Below are 27,185 nucleotides of genomic sequence, written 5' to 3' on the forward strand. Positions count from 1 at the left end.
AAATGTGATTACCACCAATTGAGTTATAATCAGACAATTGTTAATCAGAAGCTCACTCTAAAATCTATAAATATAGATTTGAAGTAAAAAAATATACTATCACATTTATTACACTATTAATATTTAAACTGTGATATCTTAAAGAAACTTTAACATTGAAATATTCTGTAATGTTTATAGTAGGTTAGCCAAAAGACTATAAAAGACCTAAAATACATTTTTAAGATTCGTTGGATTACTTTTTAAACATTAGACATTGACCTTGATCATGCCGTCTGAAAAATACAATATTAAAAATCAATTAGTTTAGTTAGTGAAAATAATTTTATCCTAATTTTTTTAATTATTTGTGTCATTACAGTTTCTTATATTTTCTAATTGTTTCTAGTATAATTTTTCTCTCATTTAATTAATATATTATCTTAGAATAAAAATAAGTAATATAAAGTGAGTTATCGATTAAATTTTATAAAAGTAATATTACTTTTGGTTTGAAATTTATAAATAAAGAAACACTTTGAAAGTTTGAAACTTCTCCTTTTGTTTGTTTAATCTTCCCAAGAATTTATGGAAATTATGTTGCATCTATTGTAGTGTTTAGCTCTAAAAAAAATAAAAGTTAATAAAGAAAGTGATACCATTACCAAATTTATGCCTCTGTGCATTGCAACTTATAAAGGAGAATGTAGACACCCACTTACCCTCAATCCCCACCAACATCATCTTATATCGTCACCAATCACATCATCTCGCACCTAATCTGCAAATGCTTTTTTTATAATTTTTGAGAGAAATAAAATATCATAAATTTCTCTATAGGTATAAAGTGATTGTGATCTCAAAACAATACCCAGTAACATACTAGTTACACATAATTTTAGTCTACAAATGGAATACGAACAAAAAAAATACCGATGAAGAAAAAAAATGGTGAATATTTGTAAATAAAATTCGTGAGATATGTATATTTAATTATTTGTTAATGAAATAATGATGGATGTTATAGTATCCGACTTATAAATATTTATTTATTATCTAAATCATCATAAGTGAATTTTATTTAATACTTTTTAATTAAATTCATTATAATAACACTAGTGGTAAAAAAAATATTAATAATGAAATAATTTTTATAAATTTGATTTCATGTTTTTTTATTTTTTTTATTTAAATTCATGAAATTGAAGTTTTCGATGAAAAAAATTAAATTTTTATTTTAATGGAACTCATTTAAATTTATGTTTAAAAAAGATTAATTTATTTACATCAATATTTTATTCAGTAATTTGATTTGAATGATACTTAAAAATTAATCTTTTTTATCTAAATTTATATTTATTAAGACTTTTTTTAAAATATTTTATTTAAAATTTAAAAAAATAAAATTTAAAAAATATCTAGGGTATGAATTCTAAATACAAAAGAAAAATATATGAGTATTAGAATGAATTCTTTGAGATGAAATAAATAAGAGACATATCCGTCTATATCTAACGCATCTTTAAAAATAAATAATTAGTTGTAATCTTTTAAAAAATATCATTTGATCATTCTATTTAAAAATATCTTTCTTCTTATTTTCTTATTATTTTTTTTCCAGTTATTTTCATGCTCTGATCATTATTTTTGGAATACTTTCCTTTTACATTCTCATATAAAAGGAAAAATTCTTCATTTTGAAGAAAACCAAACCATGGAACATTTTGCACATGATTGAGTGTTATTTGTTTTATGACTATGTTACTCTCTCTTTTTTTTAACCATTTTTGGGTTTGTTTCTGTTGAGCGAGAATCTCGCACTCATAATGTTCTTTTCTAGACTACCAAACATGAAAAATGACTCAACACTTAATTGATTTTTATAAACATTATGAATCTTAATCAAATTTTATAATAAAACAAGACTTTGTGGATACAAAATCTATTGACTTTTAATAAAATTAAATATTTATGTATGTTTGTAATATTTTTAAAAAATATCAAATATTAAGAGAAAGGAAGAATTAAATTTGACATTTATTAAAAGGTTGAAAATGAAATTTATAGTATTTTAACCTAAATATTCCCTCAAAAGCACTATTATGTATCTCAACATACAATCTCAAGATCAAAAACATTCAATTTTAAATATTTTGTACTCAGCATGTTCTAACAAGATTAAAATGTCAAGATATAATTGATCCAAAATGTTTTATAAAAAAATAACAAGTGGTAATTTAAATGAATACTTTAAATTCTCCAACTAGTTTAACATTGAAACTTAAAAATCCATCAAATATAAACTCATTAAAATCGTATAAGTTATCAACTCATCTTAATCCGTCAAATTTAGTATAATTTTGAAGACCTGTTTCTAGACCATATTAATACGACAAAAACTTGTTTACGTCATCTAAATTTTTTTTTTAAGGAAATATAAATTCTTAACATTAACACAGTCGCACCCCGCTAAAATAATAGAAAAAGTCGGAAGTACGTGTTTGGTTTACTTTTGAAAAGTTATGGCAAAGACCAAAAACACGCTCGCAATAAGCACGTTATGAGTGCAATGACTTTTGTTTATCCTTTGGCATTTCATTTAAATTCAGTATAAGGAGAGATTGATAGAAAGAATAAAATAAGGTTGGGCAGCCTCGCCATCATTGGTCCCTTCGCTCCACTTCCATTCACTCTGCTTCAACCATCCAAAATCAATCTTCCACATGCAGCTCCAAGGTATGTATGTCTTATCATAGTAAACCTACCTATGCTTCAATCGTTAAAGACATACAAATTAATAAACCTCGCTTTGTCTCTGTTTCAGATGCTTCTGTCGGTAAAATGATTAACTTCATAGCCTCACATGTTGTCACTGCCTCCTTCGCCGGAATAATTTCTGAGCAGTCAAGGGAGGTCGTAGATCACAACATCATTCCCCACCTACGCACATCAGGCTCTGGCCGTCTCATCAAGATTGAGAAGTTCTCTCACTATGTCGGTAATTACTACTCCTTCAATTTCTCGGCAGCATGCGTCGTTTCATTTAGCCAGTAATCTCTTCCAAAATAAAGGTTTTTACAATAACTCGTGTTTCCTAAGTTTTTAGCTTTTCTTTAAGATTAATTTTGATAGGATTATATGTATTATCCAGAAATAGTGTGTGTGAAAATATCGTTTTCCAACCCAGAAATAATAACCAAGCGCGTTTTGATTTCATTCTCTAAAACATTACACCCACGTTCAATTGAAAGCTACTATACATACTTTTAATATTTTTGAATTGGTTGGATATGGAAAAGTTCCAAATTAAGCGAGTCAAGGACGTTAATCAAACTCACGTTACGAAGAAATTTACACCCACTCTCGCTGACATTCATTGATTGTTTTTCAGGGGTTAGCAGCAGACTGCTCTTGTCTGTTTCTCATTATTACATAAACTTTATCGGCAAAGATTACATCAACTTTATTGCACAAATAAAGCGATTCACGCTACAGTTTTAGAGCTTAAACTTAAAAGATAATTAAAAAGAAAGGAAGAGTACAAATTAAAAAGACTTTTTTCTTTAAATTTATTTGGTCCATTTTTTTTTTCTTTTACTAAAAAGGAAAATTAGCATCAAACTGGTTGGAGTAATCTAATTTATACACATACATAACCACTAAAATAAGTTTTAATTTTCCTTCTTTTCCGGAAAAAAGAGAGAAAAGAATGAGACGTAAGCTTAGGGCGGTCACGAACTATTTATTACTACAGTATATATTGTTTTCAACGGGACATTGATGTTCCATGCGGTCATAATTTTTACAATATTAAAAGAAGGAAGTGCAGCTGAATTTGTCGTGTATGCACACCCCGTTTGAAATTCTATATCATGTTTTGACATTTTCTTTCTGTGAAGAATTATTCTTAATAGAATTCAAACCATGTGATTTTGTTGATTATAATTAAGAAAAGGAAAGAAAAACAAGTATAATAATAATATAATAATAATAAAAAAACAGAAAACATAGATGATGAGTTTGTTGAAGGTTGAATTTGTATTTTTCAGCTAGGCAAATGGGATTGGAAGAGGGCGAGGTTCCAGCACTGTGCAGATTGGCAGATGAATATTTGATAAAATGGAAGGAATGCGAGGAAAGTGTCGTTGAATATTTTTCCGACCAAAAGGACCCTACCTTATCAGGAAAATTGATTGATGAGTTTGAGCGATGCATCCTCAGTTATTTTGCATTTCATTGGAATCACGCTTCTTATGTCATTAGTCAGGTATATTTTCATTATCTCTACTTTTCTTATCTCATTATTTACTATATGTAATGTAAGATCTATCGAATAGGATTTAAAGGTATTTATTACAATCCATATATTCAATATATCTAATTAAATATAAAGATAAATGATTTCTCAAATGCAAACTCTTGATTTTTTTTTTTATGACTGTACTTGTTTAAAATTTTAGTTAAAAATAATTTTTGTTTATTTAAACTTTTTTTACTGAGATATTATATACTGATCTTAGGTAATATTTTGTTAATTTTAATTTTCAAAACGTCTCATCAGTTTTCTTAATAGACTATATATTGAGGAAATTTTGACTCTCATTATCAGTAAATAGTTTCTTAATTCTTACACGTCTTATATTGGAGCACAAATAATAAAGGAAATAGAAGAAAAGTGTTACAAGTGGAGAATTAATACGGTAAAAGACTAAACTAAAATAATACTTGTTTCTTTTTAACCGTCAGGTTTGTAAAGGATTATTATTTTCAAAAGTTCAACAATTTTAGCTACTCTATAAGAAAATTATTGTTTTTTTTTACTTCTCCAAAATAATCTTAAATAACAAAATTGAGGGAGTAGTTATAAAGGGATTAACAAGTTATTGTTATTGAGCTTCTAAGGGAAAACATTTAACTCCCAATAATTTAATATTATTTTTAGGAAATTAAATTCTTTATTTTAAATTTTTTATTGAATTTTCAAAGTATATTGAGCAAATAAAAATGTTGTTTTTGGGCATAAGGCAATAGTTTACTAAGTTGGCCTTACTTGTATTTACATATTGGGGCAGAAAAGTACCCCAATTCATACATTTTATGATGTCAATAGTACTTTAGTTTTCATACTCATTAGAGTTTCAACTTTTATACTGTGTATTCTATTTAAGTAAAAGAAATATTATATACAAATCTCAACATGTAAGACATTATTGAAATGAAAATGTTATTTAACACCCGCGTTTGAAAATATACGCATTTCATAATTGTATTAAATAGTAAAATATAAATTAAATTGTTGAATAAAAAATTACTGTGAAGAGTTGTGACGAGGGAGTATTAATTTAATGGAGTGTCAAAGTATCACTCATCTAATTGAAATCTACATCATGAAAATGAGAGGGAGAAGGGTGAAACGTGAGCGTGGTGTTGCGTCCCCTGACTGAGGAGGCAGTGGTCGGAACTCAGTGACAGAGTTATAGAGTGTATAGCCATAGGTATATAATGCAATATTATAACATTCTTTTGTGAAAAGTACTTACGTTTAATTTCCTGGTCTCAATTGCAGGTATTGAGTGCCGAGTCACCGGAGAAAAAAGAGCTAAAAAAGTTTCTATTGGCAGCAACAAGGTAAATTTAGAAGACTTATATATAACCTATTTAGCGACAGAAAAAGTTGTTAATAATAATAACACTGAAATGTATAAATTGGAATATTAATGAATTATATAGACTAAAAATAATAGTGTGGTGGCTGTTCGTGTACAGAGAACAGAGGTTTGAGAGAGTGAGCAAAAATCTGAAAGTGACAAGAGTGTTTGCTACTTTAGTGGAAGAAATGAAAGCAATAAATGGTGATTCACAAAAGACGAACGAGACGACCTCCGGTGTTCAAAATGAGAGAAGTCCGGTGCTTTTATTCATGGGAGGTGGCATGGGAGCTGGAAAAAGCACAGTTCTTAAAAACATTCTTAAAGAGTAATGAACATCTTTAACTCCACTATGCCAGTATTATCATTATTCAAATTTATAACATGTCTTAGGAAAAAATACTCACAATATCAAAAATGAATAATTGAAGGATATTTCTCATCAAATTTATGGTTTTGTAAGTTATACAAATACAAAGCTAATATCGTTGCCTATATAAGTTCAAGTACGATAAGATCTACAGAAAGATGTATATGTCGATAACAATGTCCTAAATGTATGAATGTCTCTAGATAAGATAATTCAAGGTTACAAACATGATTGAATTGGCCTAACTTTGCAAATTTACATTCATTTAATTTATATGTATCAACTGGTTTCGCAGATCATTTTGGTCGGGAACAGCTTCAAATCCTGTGGTTGTCGAGGCAGATGCGTTTAAGGAGCGTGATGTCATATTTAAAGCCCTTAGCTCTAGAGGTCACCATGATGACATGCTGCAAACTGCCGAACTTGTATGCTTTTGTTTGAAAACCTCCTTCTACTATATTACTCTAATTTTTTCTTCAAATTTCACAATTTTATATGAAGTACGCATGTTGAAACTACATATATACAAATCCAAAATAGACTAGAAAAATGGTGGATTCATCCAAAGTTTCTTTCCTAATTTAGTTATGACAAAAGATTACATATCCTAGACCCTTACAAGCTACTTTTAACTAACATTTTTGTTTTGAAATTTGAATAGGTGCATCAATCGTCCACTGATGCTGCCTCGTCTCTGCTAGTGACAGCTTTAAATGAGGGTCGAGATGTTATTATGGATGGTACTTTATCATGGGAACCATTTGTGCAACAAACTATTGCTATGGCAAGAAATGTTCACAAATATAAATATAGAATGGGAGTAGGGTATAAAGTATCAGAAGATAGCACAATAGTTACTGAAAATTACTGGGAGCAAGTAAACGAGGGACATCAACCACAGACACGAAAGCCTTATAGAATTGAGCTAGTTGGTGTGGTGTGTGATGGATATCTTGCTGTTGTTAGAGGGATTAGGTATATATGTTTCTAACATATTAATAATTTGGAATTAGTTGTCTGGATATGACCATTAACAACATTTGCTATTATTTTGACAGGAGAGCTATTATGACAAGGAGAGCGGTGAGGGTCAATTCACAGTTGCAATCTCACCAAAGATTTGCCAATGCATTTCCTAACTATTGCAAACTTGTTGATGATGGCAGGCTTTATTGCACAAATGCTATTGGTGGTCCACCAAAGGTAAATTCAAACATTTTTGAAAACTCTTGTGATGAAATAAATGATTAATTATATACTTCAGTCCAATTAATGTAATGTCAAAAGGCTAACAACCTAGTAACACATTACAGCTCATATGGTGGAAGGAGATTGATCATAATATGCCAGATCTCAAAGAAATAGATTGCTTGAAAATGATGGACAGAGTCAATGTTGAAGCTGATTCCATCTACGAACTTTACAAGGAACCAAGTCTTATAATGAAACCAGGTTCTGTTTGGAAAGACATTGTTCTTTCGCCTTCAAGGTCTAATGATCAAAAGAAATTAAGGAAATCCATTCAGAAAATAGAAAAATCCATCAGAAAACAATAACTAATATTGTTGCATAATTTTGGAGTATCTAACTAAGTTTGAGGTATCAAGTTATCTTTAATTGTCATTCCTATGGTTTAGCGAGCAAAGAAAATGAGTGAGAAAAATGAGTTCTGCACAGAAATCGTTTTCTCGGCATCAATGTGATCATTAAAGTTTCTTAATGTACATATGTGGTGTGTGTGTGTAAACTTTTGAAACATGCTGGCTTCATTGGAGCCTTTTTAGTTGTATATAATACTCTCTGATTAAATCAAAGTTTGGCGTTGTAACCTAAACAAAATTGAACAAAGCACGATGTTCTTAAGAAATATGTTCATGAATCCAGAGGTTGCCTGCGTGCAGGAGCCACTAGAAGAAGGTTCAATCGAGGGTTCAAGGACATGTCGAAGACTCTATCATTTGTATATAAATAACTTGTTGCATCACAAAATGGAACTAAAACAGAGAGGAGTTACAAAACATTGTTACATTTGTAATATGAAGGTATGTTGGTAAAATATTATGATCTCACTCGAACATTAACTTGCACCTCGAATTTAATAGGCTACAGAAAAAAAAAACACTTTATAACTTATTTTAAAATTGTGATATTATTCTTTTAAGTTAAAAAGTAAAAAAATATACATATGCAAAGTATTTATTTCAAAAAGAAAAGAGGACAAAAGTTCAAATTTGTTAGATTCAAAAGGGTCTTGAATGAACAACAAATTAAACAAATTAAAAAGAGTAACCAAATATGTATACAAAAATGAGTAATGACGGATAGAAGTGTTGAAATCCTATGGTGTAATAATCTTTATAAAGTATTTTCATATGGTATAACTTTAGTAAATTAATATTCTTCAAAAAAGTTTTTGATGATAACAAAAAGACAAAACTCTTGTACATCCTTTAGCTATGAGAATTTTCTAACGTGTATTTTCTGATAGCTACATATGTAGGTCTCATTTTACTCAAATAATTTGACTCAAATTTGCAATATTTGATGAAGTCTAAAGATGAAGTTAGATGACTCTTTTAGATACTTTCAAAATGATTGAACTTAGTACAAACACCAATTCACAAATTATAGAATGATAATAGAGAATAATAGATGCAATCGAAACTTCAATCTTCTTTAATAGCCAAGCTAGAGGAATTGTGAAGCACATTTTAAATTTTAACTTTTTAGCAATTGTTTTAGACCTTTTTTATATTTTTTTATTTAATGTTTGTTTTTTTACCTTAAATGTTTTATTATTTTTTATTTTAAAATAAATATATTGTTTTAATTTTAAATTAATATTTTGTATTTTGTGAAATTAAGAATGATAAGTGATTCAGGTGTCAAATCAAAGTCAACTGTTCAAATTGTGTTGTGTCATCTAAAGTCTAAATGTTATCCAGAAAGTAAGCTCTCATATTCCAAACTGTTCAAATGATAATTGTAAAAGATATTTTGATGTCAAAGTTTAACGGATAACAATTAATGCAATTAATGCAATAGTAAATACACGTAACCTACTTTCTTACATCAAACATTTATTTATAGGTTTCCTGGTGGGATTTTAGTTAATGTTAGCTTAATTAGAGTCCAATTGTGAATAATTATATTTTACTCTTAAGTTGATAAGTTTTAAGACTAATATACTCTAGAATAATTCATCCCGATCAATTCAATCCATAACTGACCAAACTCTTTGGTGGTCGGTCATCATTTCAATCCATAACTGACCAAACTCTTTGGTGGTCGGTCAGATTCAATGTCATGCTCATCGAGCTGGTGATTAACTATTCAAGTTGATACATGGTCGACCATCCTATTTGGTGACCGGTCAGTCTTGGCAGAGTGTGTTCTGAACTGCCCATGTGGACTTCGAACTTTGGTACTCTCATCGAAGCTGGTGTATGATCAGTCAATCTGTTTGATATTTCAATCGAATTCACTAATTTAAATTCCTAATTGACATACGATTGACTGAACTCACTAATTGACTATCCAAACTATAATTGACCATACCAGACAATTATATGATAAGTGTTTAATTCTAAGAGGTGGTTTTCTAATTTATGCTCTAAATTTTTGTTACTGTTGATCAAGTTGTATATTAATTTAAGTTTGAACGTTATCTTCGACATCATCATTATTAATTACGAACATATTATTGTAGGTTCATAATGTCTTCCCATCATACCCACAATTTTGAAAAAATAAAAATCACAAACCAAATTCATACTAATATGTACAACTTTGACAAAAATAAAGAAATTAAACTCATACATCTAAACACGACTCTCATAAAAATAAGTACATTGTAGAAACCGCACTTTAGAACACGGCTTCAATATAATAATTTGAAAGTCATGTTTAAAATAAAAATTTATTGATCAATTTGAAACCGTGGTTCTAAACATAGTTTACGGATTTTTTATAAAGGTTTTAAAATTTTCACATTTTGATAAGAAATTAAAGGTGAAGTTGCACTGGGTAGAAAATGAGCGTCGTCGTATGTGTGAACGAAAACTATTAAATTATTAATTCTATTATAAATTCCAACTCATCATTGTTGTCATGCTTCACGTTTTTGTTTAAAAAACTCCACATGGCATATTAAAATCAATCATGATTTTCATTGGTGTTACTGTTTATTATAAAAATAAATAAATTATTAAAGTACTTTTTGAAATCAAACAAAATAATATTTAAAAATACACCTACACCTCTTTTATGATTTTATTATATATTGTGGCTTGAAAGTGAAGAATTGAAATCTGGAAATCGTTGGTTGTTAAAATTTAGAATATTATAAAAAAGAAAATCAAGAAAAACACCTGCCGTTGGATTTAACTGCCACAAGCTATAACTATTAAAGCTGCATTCTGTCGGTTTTGTCTCCATCCGCTCCAGCATTTGGTAAACCTAAACCTACTAAAGTTACCAATGGTTAAAATTTGAAATTTAAAAAAAAAAAAAAAACGTGTCCAATGTCCATTTGATTAAATTAAAATAAATTATACCTCTTTTCTTAAGTTCTTATTGTGTATATAAATTATTAAATAAAATTGTTTTCTTCACTGCTTTAACTAAATGAAAAATAAAGAAAGTCTTTAGTAGAAAATAAAATATTTAAGATATTACAAACTCAATATTTTATGATGTAATAAAATATTAAACAGCACATTCTCTTAGAAAGTGCTGAACATTTAAAAAAGAAACTGAGAATGTTAAACTTTTATGGTGATAGTAGATTATTTTAAAAAATGATGAGTGTTGACCAGTATATTCTCTTACTTTAAAGTATTTAAATTCAATTTTATTTTTTTAATTGTACATTAGAAAATATTTTTTTAAAATGTTGTTCTTAGTTTCTCTAATTTTAAAGTCAACCCTATATGTTTTAGAAAGATGAAAGAAATACTTAATCCAACATTTTAGTACTACGCTAAATTTAAATATTTAGATTTGTTAACTTCTTTAATATTTTATTTTTATCATTTTCTAAATCCAATCACACAAACAGGATGTTAAAAAAATTAGGTTTGGATATGATCCACGTTTCTTTTCTTGACAGTTTTATTTTTATTTTTTTTACTGTTTTATCCATTTAAGTCAGTATTTAAGCATGTGATGACCAAGAAGCAGTCATTTCTGATTCTGATTTCCCAGGAAAGATGGAGCAAGGTCAGTGGTCTCTCTGCTGTTCTCCTTTTCGATTTTTTCATTTCATTCATGCACATCTATATCATTTTTTTATGACATTAATATTAGAACTAAATTTTTCAGACAGTTCTATTGGAAAAGTAGTGAAGTTGTCTCATGTTCTTGTTGTTTCGGCCGGTTTAATTGCCGCCGTCACTGCCGCGGCCTTCAGCCACAGGTCGACGGTGATAGGAGAACGGAAGAACAAGAAGAACAAAAAGGTGATTCCACTACTCCGAAGGACCGAATCTGGTCGTCTAGGAGAGATCGAAAAATTCTCCCACTATTTTGGTAAGATGTTTGCTTTGGGGGTTTCGATTCCTCTCTACTCTCTCTACCACTCTTATGCAGTAAGTTCAAATCCACACTTTTTCCCAAGCTAGAATTTTTCGATTGTGGTTGATTTTTATTTTTTAAATTTTTTAAAATAAATCCTCTCAAATTAGTATAATGAGAAACCAAGTTCACAGCAGATAGTCCACGCATTTAACATGGAAGAAAAAATCGGACAAGACCTCTTTCTATTTTTTTTTCTTTTTTTAAAAACCTCTTCTGTAAATATTTTAGAAACTTCCGAAATGTTTAATTATTTAATAAAATAGTTTTCAAAACTGAGTCCAAAAGAAAAGTAAGCCACCTTTTAATGAAACTTCTTTTAATAATTTTAAAATAATAATTACTACAATAACCATTTTTTGACTTAAAATAACACATTATGCTATTTATGTTGAGAAAGTCAATCAATGAGTAACACATTTTTCCTCGGACATTTGAATAAAAAATCATTTTTAAAAAAAAATTGAAATCTATTTTTGATTTGCTCTTATTTTCATTTTTAAAAAATAAAATATATTGGAAAATTGAGTTTTTATTTATTTAAAATTAAAATAGATAATTATTTAGAATTAAAAAAAGAAAATTAGACCATCTCAGTTTCGTCTGTGATACGAAAAGATTTCAAACGATGAGTCAGTTCTAATCACGTCTAAATCAATAACTATTAAAGTTCATTATATATCGTTATTAGTCTTAGATGCTAACTCCACCAAATAATATTGTACACAAATATATATATTTATATATTCCAACATGTGTGCGAAATGAATATAATATATGTGACGATGATGATTAAGCAACAATGATATCCAAACAAGACATTTATAGCTTCTAAAATATTTTTTCTTAGTTATAATAAAAGATAGTTTATTTCATTTGTAGACATATATCTAATTTTCTTAATCGTCTTTTTATTAATTAAATTTCAATAATTATAAAATAGGAAAATAAAATTTTAAAACCATTTTTTGACACCATTTTGACATTGCACACGTGTCAAAATATGGTTGGACGATTTCAAATTAAAAAACAAACTTTGGTTTTTTTCTTCCAAACATACCCCTGTCTCAACTTTTTTAATTTGAAATCGTCCAATCACATTTTGACACGTGTGCAGTGTCAAAATAGTGTCAAAAAATGGTGTTAAAATATCATTTTTCTTTAAAATAACCTTAATAATGAAAAATAAAACTTATTTTACAATCTACCACTTTTATATATTTATTTATTAAAAAAACTCAATTTTATAAAAGTAAATGTTTATCACATACTACTAATCTAATAACATAAAAAAAGGTTTTCTTTTATTGAGATGGTTGTAATAGTTGAAATGAAAACGCTTATATTGATAACAAACATAAATAGGTAGGTTTGTGCTTAATATATATTAGGTAATGGTTTTAATATTGTGTATAATTGATGTGGTTGTAGCAAGACAAATGGGATTTGAAGATGCTTCTGAAGTTCCTGAACTGTGCATATTGGCGCAAGAGTATTTGAGAAAGTCCAAAGAATGCGACGAAAACATCTATGAATATATTTCCAATGCCGATAAAGACAACGTTGATTCTCTCTATATGAAATTGGTTGACGAATTTGAGAGATGCATTCTCAGTTATTTAGCATTTCATTGGAATAAAGCTACATCTCTTATTAGTATGGTATATATCTTAACTCTTCTTCATTCATCTTTGTTTTTCTCTTCTTCTTTTTTCCTTTACAAAAATACTTTAATAAATATACATAGATATCTTAATATTACAAATATCTAAACTTCATCATTAAATTTCAAACAAATATTCATTAAAATATAAAATTAGTACTTAAAGAATTTTCATTCACAAATTGAATGATATTACAAGTACACTCACATGCTCATGGTTATCATTAATATTAAGCAGAATGTTGGTGGGACTCTTGCTTTCGGTGGAGAGTGCTTCCTTTATTTGATAATACCTGCTAAAACAAAACCTTAAACACATGACAAATAAATAAAGAAAACATATGTCCATGATGGTTGTTAGGTACAATTAATTGTACCAAATTTTAATATAAGGTTGGTTTGAAATTTCGCCATTAGTTGGGTTTAGCCGTTATAATACAATAAATAATATTCATCTAAAAGTCCATATTAGCTTCTTCAAAGTACTAAAACATTTTTTTTCCCTGCTTTGCTAATGGTGCTTGTTCTTTTTAACTTATTATATTAATCATTACATTTTTATTGGCTGATTTACAGGCTTTAAGTGTAGAGTCTCCACACAAAAAAAAACTCAAAGAAATTCTATTAGCAGCCACAAGGTAAAATTTTATTTTCTTTCGTCTATACAGATTCTTTTTAAAACAATCCAAATTAATGTCACAATATTGTAATGAAACTAAAGGTTTTCAAAGTTTTGATAAGATATATTGCTTCTAAGTATAGCTGAGGAATGCCCTATGGAAATAAATATACATGTATTAAATATTTGTTATAGCCAACATGATGCTACGTTTGCAGGAAACAGAGGTTTGCAAGAGTAAGCAAGGATTTGCAGGTGACAAGAGTGTTTTCTACTTTGGTGGAAGAGATGAAAGCAATAAATGGTGACTTGCAATATTCAGACGTGATGGTGCCCATGGCCTTGAGTGAGAGGAGTCCAGTTTTGTTATTTATGGGAGGTGGTATGGGAGCTGGAAAGAGCACTGTGCTTAAAGACATTCTTAAAGAGTAACCTAATTCCATTATCTAATACTAATTGTTGTACAAAATTTGGTCTCAATTCAAAATAATAAGAATTATTTATACATATATCTAATGGCTTTGTTGGCATTGGCAGGCCATTTTGGTCTGGGGCAGCTACAAATGCTGTGGTGGTTGAGGCAGATGCATTTAAGGAGAGTGACGTCATATATAGGGCCCTTAGCTCTAGAGGTCATCATGATGACATGCTCCAAACTGCTGAATTGGTATCTGTTTAAACACTTTCATGTTGTTTTTATCACTTTTCCTCTAAATTTGTCTTTATTATTTGTGCCACATGTTACAAATGTTACAAATAGATGATAAAGAACTTCCACATTTACATAAAGTTTTCCTTTATAAAGTTAGATATGACCATTGGTTCAAGTTACATCCTTATTCATTATTTTTAACTAATGATAGTTTTATATTTATCAAATCCTATATAGGTGCATCAATCTTCCACTGATGCTGCATCATCGCTATTGGTGACAGCTCTTAACGAAGGTAGAGATGTAATTATGGATGGTACCTTATCATGGGAGCCATTCGTGGAGCAAACTATTGCCATGGCAAGAAATGTTCACAAGTACAGATACAGAATGGGGGTAGGATATAAAGTAGATGAAGATGGAAAAATCACTGAAAATTACTGGGAGCAAGTAGGTGACACAGAAGAAGATCAAACAAAGGAAATGTCTAATGGAGAACCACGAACACGGAAGCCTTACAGAATTGAGCTAGTTGGCGTGGTTTGTGATGGCTATCTTGCTGTTGTCAGAGCCATTAGGTATCAATGTTAGTTCTATCAAATGACTAGTTAGGTAATTGGTTTTGTGACTTGCCCGTTAACATTTTATATTGAAATTTTGACAGGAGAGCTATTATGACAGGAAGGGCAGTGAGAGTGAATTCCCAATTAAAATCTCACAAAAGATTTGCTAATGCATTTCCAAAATACTGCAATCTGGTTGATAATGCCAGACTCTATTCCACAAATGTTGTTGGTGGTCCACCAAAGGTTAATTTCAACAATCTTGGCTAAACTTTGATTTTAGTGTCAATATTAAAATGTCATAAAAATAACTTTTTTTTGTAATACATTACAGCTTATAGGGTGGAAGGATGGTGATCACAATCTACTTGTAGATCCTGAAGAATTCAAATGCTTGGAAATATTAAGCAATTTGAATCCTGAAGCTGACTCCATCCTCGAACTTCATAAAGAACCCAATCTCATAACGAAACCTGGTTCTGTGTGGGGTGATATCATTCTGTCACCTTCAAGGGTAGATGTTCAAAAAGAATTGAGGGAATCGATTAAGAAAATAGAAAAATCATCCTAAATATTTTAACCAAATTGTTGCGTGATGCATAGGAACAATGCTAAACTCACTTTTATGTTTTGAAGTTTAGTTTTGTATCTATTAATACTATAGTTTTATCAAGACAGAAGATTACTGTGCCGTTTTCGTGCTAAAATCTAAAAGTAAATTATCCGATGCAAGTTATAAATTCCATGAAACAAAATTCCAAATCAGCAGATATTCCCTGAGATAACCGTGTTCCAAGTCATCCACCATGTATTAACAGACCCGTGGAATTAATTCAATTCCAGATAATATCATACAAACAAATGTATATACATACATCTCAAGGAAACTTCAATGCTTCCTATTAGATTCAAGACCGTATCTAATTGTGTGCCCTATAACAATATCATTGAATCTAGCATGTTCTTCTCGGTGGTTCGATCTGAAGCTGTAATATTATTTCTCGATCACCATGTTGTCTAATGAATCAATGATTCACACAAGTGATAGGAGTCCCCTCAGATCGCATGATCCTTGACCTCAACTTCGTGAGGCAAATTCCTCAGATTGGAGAATACATATTATCATTTTCAACTTCACTTTGAATTTCACTGCCATTTTCGCTATTATAGGTCTCAAGATAAGCCTCATCTTCGTCCTCACCATCCTCCACCTATACATTACAGAATCAACACACCAAAACATAATGAAAAACAGTATCATAAGTTTATTTGTGGGAGTTATTATGGCAGAGAGTAACCTCAGAATTCTCATCATCAGTAGCATAGGCAGAATCCAATTCGTCATACAAGGCTTCATCTCCTTCATCCTTTACCCTCTCCATTTGTTCCTATAAAAGCGATTTAAGCCATATGGAAAGTGATTCAAGCCAAATAACATCAGGAAACCGGTGCTCCATTAAGCATACAACTTGGCATGCAAAGAAATACTAAAAATGCTAAGATCAGTAAAACATACTATTTCAGATCTTAGCTTCCGCACTTTAGCTTGAATACTTGTAATATGTTTCAAGATCGCCTGTTTGTCAACAGAAAGAGTTAATTCATCATTTGGCTCAAAAAGTATGAATGTGCATACAGGTCTGCATGGAGGGAGAGACGGATAAACCAACTAGACTGACATTAAAACCTTATTTTATTTTACTCCAATTTAAGTTAAAAATAGAATATCCATTATTTTGGTCTCCATAATCCAGTGGCTGTGTTAGGATAAAAGTTAATAGGATATAATGGGTAATATGTGCAGAATAAAAGGAAACAGTTTAGGAATTAGTTGCAGTTTGGTTAGTTGGTTAGGGGGCCTTTATAAGAAGGCAGGGAGCTCTAGTTTGAGAGGACTTTTTGATAATTTTGTAGATTGAGCTTTGGCTCTTTGTGAAGGGGAAACCCTTGGAGGAGGGAGTGCTCTCCTATTCTTGCATTCTTTGGTTACAATAATAATACAGTTGTTCTGTTTCCAGTAATCCGGTGAGTGAGTGTGTGCTGTTTTTGAGTGATAGTTAGACTTCTTGACTAAAGAAGCCTAACAGGCTGTGTGGGCTGATATTGCTGCAAATTGTTGTTTGAGGTAGAGTGACACGTAGAACTGTCTGCTGCAAATGTTTATCACCAGATCTAAATAAAAAATGAAATTATAGAGTATGAGTTTGTATACATACCTCATGTCGTTGGAGCTCAATTGAACGTGCCAAAGCCTTTCTTTTTGTTAAAAGATTTTTGGGTCTCAATGTTGAAGGACGCTGATAATCCTTACCCCGAAAAACAATTATAGCGTATCCTTTTGAAATTTTGTCAACTGAGACCAGAACACCTCCACTCTCTGCTTCAAGTGCTAGAGCAATTTTCTTTACATGTTCAAAGCTTTTAGCCTTTAAAATTATCTTGACCAGTTCCCGGTACTTCCAGTGCAAGTGCATATTCTCAATAGTACCATCAAAAACTTCACGTCTACCTGAATCCATAAGTTATTATTAGATTTGTATAGGCAACACACAGTAACCTGAGAAATGGAATGATTGAGAAGGACCCGGGTTAAGGAGAGATAAAGCTGATTTATAAACTTTTAAGAATGAATTCTCAACTTTTAGAGATGCAATAATTAGGTAAAACATTACCACGGATTAGATTTATAAGATCAACTCTTTTCTATCTGATTTCTTCCAACCAACTTAGTTAAGTGAGCCAAATGGTCCTAAAATATGTAAGCAAATTAATTTAGAATAGAGTTCTACCAAGAAGTAAGAAGGCTTTCATCTTCAATCCTAATTTGCGAAACATAAATCTCTCTTCATCAGTTATACTATCAGGATCTGCTTTGTATTCTGAAGGCTTCAAAGACAACTCCACCTTCATTAAGGCCTTTTCAGCTCTCATTAACTTTCTTTCAGCCTGTGAAGCAAAATCCAGTGATTACAATCAAGAAAATTCTAACTTAGAGAATAATCGTAGAGTGAAGTTAGATACAGAAAGAGACAATAAAGATCATCAAGACCTACAGGAATCAGACGCTGTAATGATATTTAAAACCATCTATTGTCTAGGGTTTATGTGAGAGCCTAATTAAACACATTAGAAATTAAACAATTCTAATAGCCGTAACAAAAGGTTTACCCTCGTTGATAATGTGAAGAACCAATATCAGATAAAAACATAAATAATAAGTTTATGTTCTATTAATCATTATAGCCCATTTCCTACTATGATCCTTACTTCATTCTCTTCCATATCATTGGCTGATTGGCCATGTCATCATTTAAGGAGACAAATATGATTCTTCACCTTTTATATGGTGCGTTTTGAGTAGTTACATTATTACTACTACTGAATCTAAGTAGGAAAAAGTAAACTTGAAAGTAGGGAAAGTCCGTTGGTTAGTAAATTTGGGAAGGGGGCATTCACAAATAATTGTTAAAGTTACATCTATACTAGAGAAAGTGCTACCAGCCCAATGAAGTTAATTTCCAAATTAACAGGCATTGATAATGCAGTATTGCCTGTACTGCAACCTCCACCAAATATTGATAACTATTTCAATAACACATAATGAGACGACTTAAAAAAAAAAAAATCCCCTTCCAGTTTTATTAAAAATTCACCAAAATATTATGAAATGGTTCAGCCAGTAATCAAACTCCAGCTCAATTAGCAGTTTTGTATAAGTTTAAAAAAAAAAAAAAACCGTTAGAGGAAAAATCATTAAAATCACACAGGATGATGAGAGATCAAATGCAACAGCCACTGGCACGACAATTAGAGGCTTCCTTAATTATCGGAAATTAATGTACTAACCAAGGAAAGTTTCTGTTCTAATTTTTTAACAAGGTTGGCATGCCGTAGTTGTTCTACTTCTCTCATTATTTTTTGCTTGTGACGCTCATCTAATGTTTTCCCCCACTTTGCATCTGCATCCAAAGTTTCACCAAGTGTCCCTGCCTCAGCTGACAGTTCTGATGTATTATTACTCGGTATGAGTAGTGATGATGCTCTCAATCTCGCTTGCTCCTCCTCATCTTGCATTATTTTTGCAGTTCTTTCCCTCTCCAGCAAGGTTTGAGTGACATCTGCTGATAGAAAATTCTTTCCTCGAAAGAAGACCAAGAAGTCTTTATTTCTGGACAGTAATATACCACCCGTCAATTTCTGTAGCCAAAAACAAACCAATCATTGATCAACAAATTGCAAGGACCCATAATTTTTTAATATTAAATTGTGTTTATAGAAATATATAGTTTATTCATTAATTAATTGAAATAGTGGGATGTTACACAAATCATCCACTATATGTCTTAAAAATGCATATAACAAACTTTTATGTCAGTAAATGATAATAAGTAACGCGATATTCATATATGATATGTTGACACACTAGCAGCAAAACTTTTCATCCAACACCATGCCAATATATGCATTAATCTACATTATTTATTCATCATAATATTCACATTGATATGAATCTATACCAATATGGATAGTGGTCGACATTTTTTCTAAAGCCTCTACGACCAAATATTAAAGATTTTTCATATAAGATAATAGGGTTAGATATATCTCAGAACCTACAACCCAAGGCAGCGAGCGAGAGACCAGTACAACTTATCAAGTAAATAAAGAAAAAGCCAAAAGTAAAGTCAAAGGTACCAGATTACTGAAGCAATAAGTAATACTGGCATGCAATAAGAACATTTCAGAGGATTAGGAATACATAACTGAGTAAATAATAAACAAAGGTGACAGTTTTGTTCGTCAACAATGATTTTATTTACACAAAATATAAGCTGACTATTTTTCTCACAATTTTAGAGTCAGTAACCTACCAAGCTTTAATTTTTCTATTACTCCATATATCACAGTTGTTAGTGACTTTGAGGCATTTGAATAACAAAAGAATTAAGGCTTCATCAACAGATTTTTAATAAAACACAAACAGAAAAAGTGACAGTGAGAGCACTACCAGGTCAGATGTGACACTGTCATGAAATCTGTGCCAGGGTTTATTAACTGAATCCCAAAGACCAAACAAAGTTCAAAACTTAGAGAATTACAAATTTAAATTACGAACTGGTTTCAATTTCTTACCATTTAGGGGGTGTTTGGTACTAGAACTATTTTACATATCTAAGAATCTGAATTCTGGGAATTATGATTCCTAAGAATGATTAAATTTTGTTTGATTGGTGAAAAATATTGTGGGGAATATTTATATAGATTTTCTAGAAATCAAAGAGCAATATGTTATTTTTATTAAAATCTTTAACTCCTTACCACATTAAATGATTTAATAAGGATAACATTATATTTTTTTTTGCATACATTTTTTATTTTTACCCAGGAAAGTTAGGTTCTCACCTCTTCCTGTAGGAAAATCGACCAAACACAACTTCCTGGGAAACATTATCCAAGGAATGTTAATTTTTAAAAGGTAAACCAAGCATGGAAAACATACTTTCTAAAATCCAGATTACTGAAAAACTACAAACTTTCTTTCTACCAATGCCCACCTAAATGGATGCCGTTAAATGACACAAATTATGAATATTTTCATACATAAAAGGAAAGATTATGCATTAGGAAATGGAAAACAAACTCTGGAACAATGAAAAGTCAAAGCCACAAAAACAGAGACAATAATTTTGATTAATTGAATAGGAAAGTGCATGATCAATCACCTTGATCTCTTCTGCCATTCTCTCACTGGTAGTTAGCTGTACACCTCGTTTGAGGGCAACCTTTGCAATAGAACTTACTTCCCACAATTTAATCATTGCTACAGCTAATCCTTGAAGTTGTCTGTTTCTACCTAAATATCATTATTAATTTAGTATAGTCAGAATAAAATTCAAAACTACACATGCCCAAGGGAAACAACATCAAACCTAATGCAAAATGTGGAGGAAGGGTCCTTGCAATCCGTCGTAGAGCAGTTGCCTCCCTTAAGCCAAGTGTTGATCTCACACCAAAAGGAAGAACTCTAAAGGGAGGTTGGTAACCAGGAACAGTTGCAGGAAGCATATCCGCATCAACAGGTAATGGATCACATCCTGACCAATCTGTGTATCTAGGGCCAAGACCATCCAATAACTTGTCTACTTCAAGTTCATAACTGACTTTGGGAAGATCTCTTTCTTCCTGGTCATTTGTAGATTCCAAATTTGCCAATGATTCACTTGTCCCAGAATTAGAAGCAATGTTGGGAGAATTCCTCACAAAATTATAAGAAGGTGTTGGCAAAAGCTTAGAAGAGTTCTCGCTTTTCTTATACATTTGTTTGTTTTGTTGTAATGAAGGAACTTCATAGCTCACACCCCTGTATAAGGAAACAGAGTTGCCAGACCTCCAAATTACAAGACCACCAGTTTTTCTCTGAACGTGATTTTAAGAATAAACAAGAATACAATAATAGTTATTGATAGTCAAAGTAGTGAGCATATAATGAAAAATTGGAAATATACACATTCTAATCAATGGCACACGGCAAGCAGTGTTGGCAATATACACATTCTACAGATACTGTTCAAATCAATCCCTAGGATAATCTCATCTCTCTGACAAATGTTAAGGTTGAAGAAGAAAAGTATTACCAAACTCAAACACACTTAGTTCTCGACTCAGTTATTTATCAGTACACAGGAAAATTTGTAAAAATAGGTGTCACGGCCAAAGAAAAAATTACAGACATCAGAAATGGTCGTGAAAACATCTTACGAAAAACCTGTTCGATATTATATAATTAATAATAAGGTTGCCCAGCTCCAATCCCGGGAAAGGGAAAGTCTTGGACGAGCATGAATTGATCATAGAAATTACGGATTAAATCCTAAAGAAATTTTTATATATATCAACAATTCTCCGGCTACTCTGTCAATCGTATTTCCCACGTTGATTTGACATGTCTAAAGCAGAAAATAATAATAATTGGATGGGCAATTCGGCATCCATCTGGCGCTAAATATATGACAGAAACAAGCACAAGAAGGTAAAAGAATTGGGTTGGGGAAAGCTCATTGAAATACAACTCACAGTCCTATTCTGTTACAGGTGTAAAAGACTACTTCCATACACAAGAGACATGACAAAGACATTGTTGGTCTATCTACTTCAGAGAATTTTACGAAGCTCCCAAGTCGCACGGACATGAGCAATTTTACAACTATTCTAATTATCCAAAACAAGTTTATACGCACTTCACAAAGGTGTTTCATCCTTCACTTTAATAAACATACACTTCTCATTCCCATTATGGACCCTACAGGTTTTGCAACAAAAGCAATACTTTCAAAAACACACAAGAAGCCAGAGATAAACAACAAACCTCCAGTATTTCATGCATCCTCCGCATGTTGAGCGCGGCCTCGCCTTCGAACTTGAGCCTCACAATCTCTGCCGTCTTCCACCTCTCGTGAATCTTGTCCACAACAGCTTGAGTAACCCCACTCCCCCCAATTCTTGTCTTGTGCTTCTTCTCAAAAGTCAACTTGAGCAGCCTCTTCAATTCTGACTGGGGAAGAGTCAATTCCGCCAGAGAGGTCTTACTTCTCTTTCTTATGGCTTCCCTCTCTTCTAACTCTTCAGCCTCTGGCTTCTCCCACGGAAACCTCGCTTCCCCATCATCCCTTCCAAATCTTCCAAACCCTAATGGAGACTCTGGAGAAAACCCACCTCGTGCATTCGGCAACATTCCTTCTTCCACGTAAAATATATCCTCCACTGACCCTTTTTCTATCACTCTCTCCTTATTCTCAATCCCGTCACCGGCGTACCCAATTTTCTTCAATTTTTCCACAATCCTATCCATGGTGCTTTCATGGCTGTTACCACCACCCTCCTCGTCAGAGCTCGAAAAACCGGATTTTGACGCGTGCCCATTTCCGGAACCCTGGTAGTCGAGAACCGCGCGTGGCGGTTTGGGACGGGGGTACTGGTTGGCAGGGTGGCTCCACCGTTTCAACCAATTGTTTTCGGAGGAGAAACTTTTGGCGGGGTTGCAGCGAAAGATGATGAGTGATCTGGGACGGAGGAAAGTGGAATTGGGAGAGGGTGTGAGGGAGTGGCGGAAGAGAGAGTTGCACAAGAACGGTGAAGAGTGAAATGAGTCGAAGAAAGGGCGAGTGGGTACAACAGCCATAATCACATTGGCATTAGTGAATGCAGAGAAAGAAAATGGTGATGGTAGTTTCTTCTCTTTCTGCTCTGTTTTTGGTGTGTTCTTCTTCTTACTCACCTTGCTCTGTGGAAATACATATCCATTATGATTTTTGCTGGCCAAAACGACAGTGGATAGGGGACTGGATGGACATGAACTACTACTTCCCCCACTCGCTCACCGAACAATTTCAATTTATTTCTTGTCTTTTTTTCGCAGTTATCTAAAACTTAAATAGAAGAAAATAATTATATTAACAAAAAAAATGAATATTACATATAACATTTTTATTGAAAATATAAAACTCTATTTGAAGATGTTATATTATATTTTTAAATCAAGGAGAGAAATAAAAAAACGTCGACCTATAATAATATGTGAAAATTAAAATATTTAGAAATTAACTTAAATTAAAACTAATCAACATAAAAATTTGGATAATGATATTTAGACAACATTTTTTTTACAAAATTTCAACATTAATTACGTGTCAATCTGTTATTGGTCGTAAATTACTCCATAATAATGTTTATGATTATTATTATTGATTAGGGAATAATTTACGACCAATTACATATTGACACGTAATAATATTCAAATATTGTAAAAAAAAATGTAGTCTAAATAGGATTATCCTAAAAATTTAAAGTAAGTACAATAGACGAAAAGTCATATCTCAATAATATTATAATGAATATTTAAACTGGCATAATCATATTTAAAATAATAATAACTTAAAAAAAGAAAATTGGGCGGCTCCTTGAATCTACAACTCACAAACTCCTCTCAGGCCCAAACAATTGTGCAATCAACTATTAATATCAATAAAAATAATATTTATAAATGCTTAATTTTAATATGAAAAATGCAAGGATAAGTTTATATATCAGAAAATTTAATTTTGCATGCAATAGATTATATATTTATTTATTTATTATTAACGAAAGTGACTATAATATTGAAGAATGCGAACTCTTTAGAATTCTCAAAATTATTGTTTGTAACCCTTTTGAGAATTATAAAGATAAGAATATAGAAATTTGATCGTAATATATATATATATATATATATATATATATATATATATATATATATATATATATATATATATATATTTATAATGACTAAAGGACGAGAAGAAATATTTAATAAAGAAGAGTTATAAGGAGAATATAATAGAAAAAATTTATTTGTGATTTACAAGTTTTTCCCTGTTACATCTTATAAAGATATTTTCTAAAAAGTGTATTTCTAATGACATGTTTGTATGTCACTAGAAGAATAGAAATAAACTTACAATTTGTATCTTCAATCACATCTATTTCAAATGGTAATTTTCTTATAACATTGTTTTATCACACAAATCATGTAAACAAACTATCTACTCTTATATTAATTATGAGTCTTTCCAAAAATATTTATTAGAAAAATACAAAAAATTATTATATATGTATATATATGATTATTTACTCATACTTTATTTATTTACGTATTTAAGACAAATAATATATTTTAATATTATCGATGAATAGAAATAAAATAAATAAATACAAATAAAACAAAACATCACTTCTAAATCAAAATCTTAAAATGTTAAATTTATGACTTTTTCTTCTAATAAATATTTAATTTTCTCGTCCCTAACCAATATCAAACTTAAAATTGAATTTATAATATTATTTAACATAAGCATAAGGAAAAATTAAATTTATTGACCAACTAAATCAAAACTGTCAAAGCTTATTACTTTTTTGTCCTTTCAATTTTCTTCAACAACATGTACATGGCTAACTCGAGTAGTCTAAATCTAAGCTGTGGTGATGAGTTAAGTTAGGTTGGTCAGCACAAGACTCACAATATCAAACATAAAATAAGAACTATTCACTTCACAACATATTAAGGATAAAATAAGAAGTAAAGTCTTGAATTATAAGATCATGATTGACATGTTATATCATCTAATAGTTTAACGAATTGGATTAATATTTTTAACCCATTAATACACTTTAATTTATTTCACATAATTTACTAATTTGTTTTATCAAATTAAAAGTTTAAAAAATAAATAAATAATTCACATTTTATATTATATTATTTAAAACATATAAACACATAATAATATTTCTATTTTAATCAGTAATATTCACAAACTAATTATTAATTACAACAAAATATTTAACATATAAATTAAATAATAACATTTTTAATTTATGTAAGTAAAAGTATGTATATAATTAATTATATTTTTAATATATATATATATATATTAAAATAAAAAATAAGTTTGGAAAATCAAAATTAAAAAATAGTCTAAAAAATCAATGAGCTAAAGTGACCGATGTGATAGTTTTGTTACCATATTCAATTCAAACGAGTAATAATACTTTAAAGGTAAAATAGTTATAAAAATAAATTTTTTATTTATAAAAAAGTAAAAAAATAGCAAAAAATAATATTAAATGAATGTAGAAAAAAAAATTATGTGTTAAAGGATCGTTATTCTATTCAGAGTTTATTCCAAAATATCAATCTGAATAGTATAAACCTCGAAATAGAGACTTAAAAACTAAAAATTTCCTCACTTTCTCCTTTCTAAGAGGCATAAACCGTTGAATTTTGATTCCATTAAAGTTTATATAATTGCGTGTGTATGTTCTATTACCATACTAAATGAATTCCATTATATGTGTTTATTACTTTTATTAGAGTAAATATTATTTGTAAATTTAAGTATAGCTTTGATTTCTTATAAATTTAGAGAGTTTTTTTATTTTGACCTAATAAACTTTTTCATTTCTTTATTTATTTTTATTTTAAAATAATTATTTTTAATCTTTATAAAATATAGGAATTCGAATTTTAGTAATTGTAAAAAAAAATTTCTTTCATCTTAATTCCTATAAAATTCAAGGATCCTGATATTTTAACACTCTTCATTTGACACTATTTTGACAACGCTACGTGTCGGCTTGTTATTGAATGTTTTTTTTTTTAAAAAAAAATTCCAAAAAAGTGACGTCATTTAATATGAAATGGTTTGAAAATTTTGTTTCCGAGTTTGCCCTTGGCCAGATTCATTGCACATAAAAGTTCTCTTTCTTCCCTGTTTCATCAGTTGTGGAATTTCTCTGAGAGGTTCGTTCTCTTCCTTTACGGTCATCCCAAATCGTTTTCGACTTCGTTTTTGTGATCTGACTGTCATTGGTCTTTGTGGTTGCCCTCTTTGCCTTCGTTATCGGGGTGGGTGTTGCGGTTATTGCATCTTTTGGTTGTTGGTGTGTTCGTGTTGCGAAATGACGACTTCTTCGACTCGGGTAAGCGCGTTAATCTTTGGTTGGTTTGTGGTGTTTAGTGCTTGGTATTTGGAGTTTGGGTTTTGTGTGTTTTTTTTGATTTAGGGTTTTGAAGTTTTGGTTTTTGGAATTTGTATGCAGTTGACGGTTCGTCACTCGGTTTCCACAAAGTTCATATGTAGTGATTTTAAGGATGAACCAAGACAAAAAATGAAAGATGACAAGGCATCAGCAAAGAAGCTACTTAAGAGAAAACGCAGAGAGAGTTTTATGCAAACTCTACACCAGCAACAAAGTCTAGTTGCATAACTTAAAAGGAGGGTTCTTTTGTTGGAGGAAGAGGTGGCATTTGAGAAAGCTAGACGAAGACGACCAGAGGATGGTGGACAGAGTGTGCCTCGTGAAGAACCGTCTATCTCCCCGAGAGTGTTCTCCCCGGGTGGTATTACTCCACCAACGAAGACATATGTCGGGATGGGGTCGCGAAGGTGTTACAAGAGTAGAGCACTTCGGACTCCTTATGTTGGATTTCTTAGGATAAAGAATGACTGATATTTGTAAATTTTATTTTAGATATTGTAATATGCAGATTATGTAGCATGAACAAATGTTTTGTAATTTGGTTAG

At 30.7% G+C, this 27,185-nt stretch overlaps 3 protein-coding genes across 4 annotated transcripts; 2 read left to right on the top strand and 1 right to left on the bottom strand.

Moving 5' to 3' along the window:
* Positions 1 to 2,543: 2,543 nt before the first annotated feature.
* Positions 2,544 to 7,753, top strand: LOC106769596. Of its 2 annotated transcripts, XM_014655278.2 has the most exons (9): positions 2,550 to 2,715; positions 2,804 to 2,977; positions 4,029 to 4,246; positions 5,546 to 5,607; positions 5,746 to 5,955; positions 6,293 to 6,422; positions 6,659 to 6,972; positions 7,056 to 7,200; positions 7,311 to 7,753. In XM_014655278.2, exons 1-9 carry the CDS (start codon positions 2,703 to 2,705, stop codon positions 7,551 to 7,553), a joined length of 1,509 nt encoding a protein of 502 aa, XP_014510764.1. In that variant the 5' UTR covers positions 2,550 to 2,702; the 3' UTR covers positions 7,554 to 7,753. The 2 variants fall into 2 exon arrangements, with proteins under 2 accessions (XP_022641023.1, XP_014510764.1); XM_022785302.1 differs by lacking the exon at positions 5,746 to 5,955 and having other exon boundaries at positions 2,544 to 2,715.
* A 3,431-nt stretch (positions 7,754 to 11,184) lies between these two features.
* LOC106771990 lies at positions 11,185 to 15,743 on the top strand. The gene is made up of 9 exons (XM_014658088.2): positions 11,185 to 11,217; positions 11,320 to 11,526; positions 13,003 to 13,232; positions 13,811 to 13,872; positions 14,072 to 14,281; positions 14,391 to 14,520; positions 14,743 to 15,083; positions 15,170 to 15,314; positions 15,403 to 15,743. The coding sequence occupies exons 1-9, from the start codon at positions 11,208 to 11,210 to the stop codon at positions 15,637 to 15,639; spliced, it is 1,572 nt and encodes a 523-aa protein (XP_014513574.1). The 5' UTR covers positions 11,185 to 11,207; the 3' UTR covers positions 15,640 to 15,743.
* A 107-nt stretch (positions 15,744 to 15,850) lies between these two features.
* On the bottom strand, positions 15,851 to 23,444 carry LOC106771989 (CRM-domain containing factor CFM3A, chloroplastic/mitochondrial). Its single transcript, XM_014658087.2, has 9 exons — positions 22,435 to 23,444; positions 20,999 to 21,485; positions 20,792 to 20,922; positions 18,915 to 19,265; positions 17,858 to 18,014; positions 17,285 to 17,577; positions 16,585 to 16,644; positions 16,367 to 16,456; positions 15,851 to 16,279 (listed from the first exon to the last, which is right to left on the bottom strand). Exons 1-9 carry the CDS (start codon positions 23,245 to 23,247, stop codon positions 16,169 to 16,171), a joined length of 2,493 nt encoding a protein of 830 aa, XP_014513573.1. The 5' UTR covers positions 23,248 to 23,444; the 3' UTR covers positions 15,851 to 16,168.
* Positions 23,445 to 27,185: the final 3,741 nt, after the last annotated feature.

Source organism: Vigna radiata, chromosome 8 (genome assembly GCF_000741045.1).
Source record: "Vigna radiata var. radiata cultivar VC1973A chromosome 8, Vradiata_ver6, whole genome shotgun sequence".
NCBI classification, from domain to species: Eukaryota; Viridiplantae; Streptophyta; class Magnoliopsida; order Fabales; family Fabaceae; genus Vigna; species Vigna radiata.

What these genes read in the sequence shown, in the direction of transcription:
- LOC106771989 (XM_014658087.2), bottom strand. Translation starts at nt 23,247, where the DNA reads ATGGCTGTTGTACCCACTCGCCCTTTCTTCGACTCATTTCACTCTTCA. An exon ending in TCCTCCACATTTTGCATTAG is followed by an intron (nt 20,923 to 20,998) that starts GTTTGATGTTGT and finishes AATGATATTTAG; the next exon opens with GTAGAAACAGACAACTTCAA. An exon ending in TAGAACAGAAACTTTCCTTG is followed by an intron (nt 18,015 to 18,914) that starts GTTAGTACATTA and finishes TTTGCTTCACAG; the next exon opens with GCTGAAAGAAAGTTAATGAG.
- LOC106769596 (XM_014655278.2), top strand. An exon ending in CTTCTTATGTCATTAGTCAG is followed by an intron (nt 4,247 to 5,545) that starts GTATATTTTCAT and finishes TCTCAATTGCAG; the next exon opens with GTATTGAGTGCCGAGTCACC. An exon ending in CTTAAAAACATTCTTAAAGA is followed by an intron (nt 5,956 to 6,292) that starts GTAATGAACATC and finishes CTGGTTTCGCAG; the next exon opens with ATCATTTTGGTCGGGAACAG.
- LOC106771990 (XM_014658088.2), top strand. An exon ending in AAAATTCTCCCACTATTTTG is followed by an intron (nt 11,527 to 13,002) that starts GTAAGATGTTTG and finishes ATGTGGTTGTAG; the next exon opens with CAAGACAAATGGGATTTGAA. An exon ending in TGCTCCAAACTGCTGAATTG is followed by an intron (nt 14,521 to 14,742) that starts GTATCTGTTTAA and finishes AATCCTATATAG; the next exon opens with GTGCATCAATCTTCCACTGA.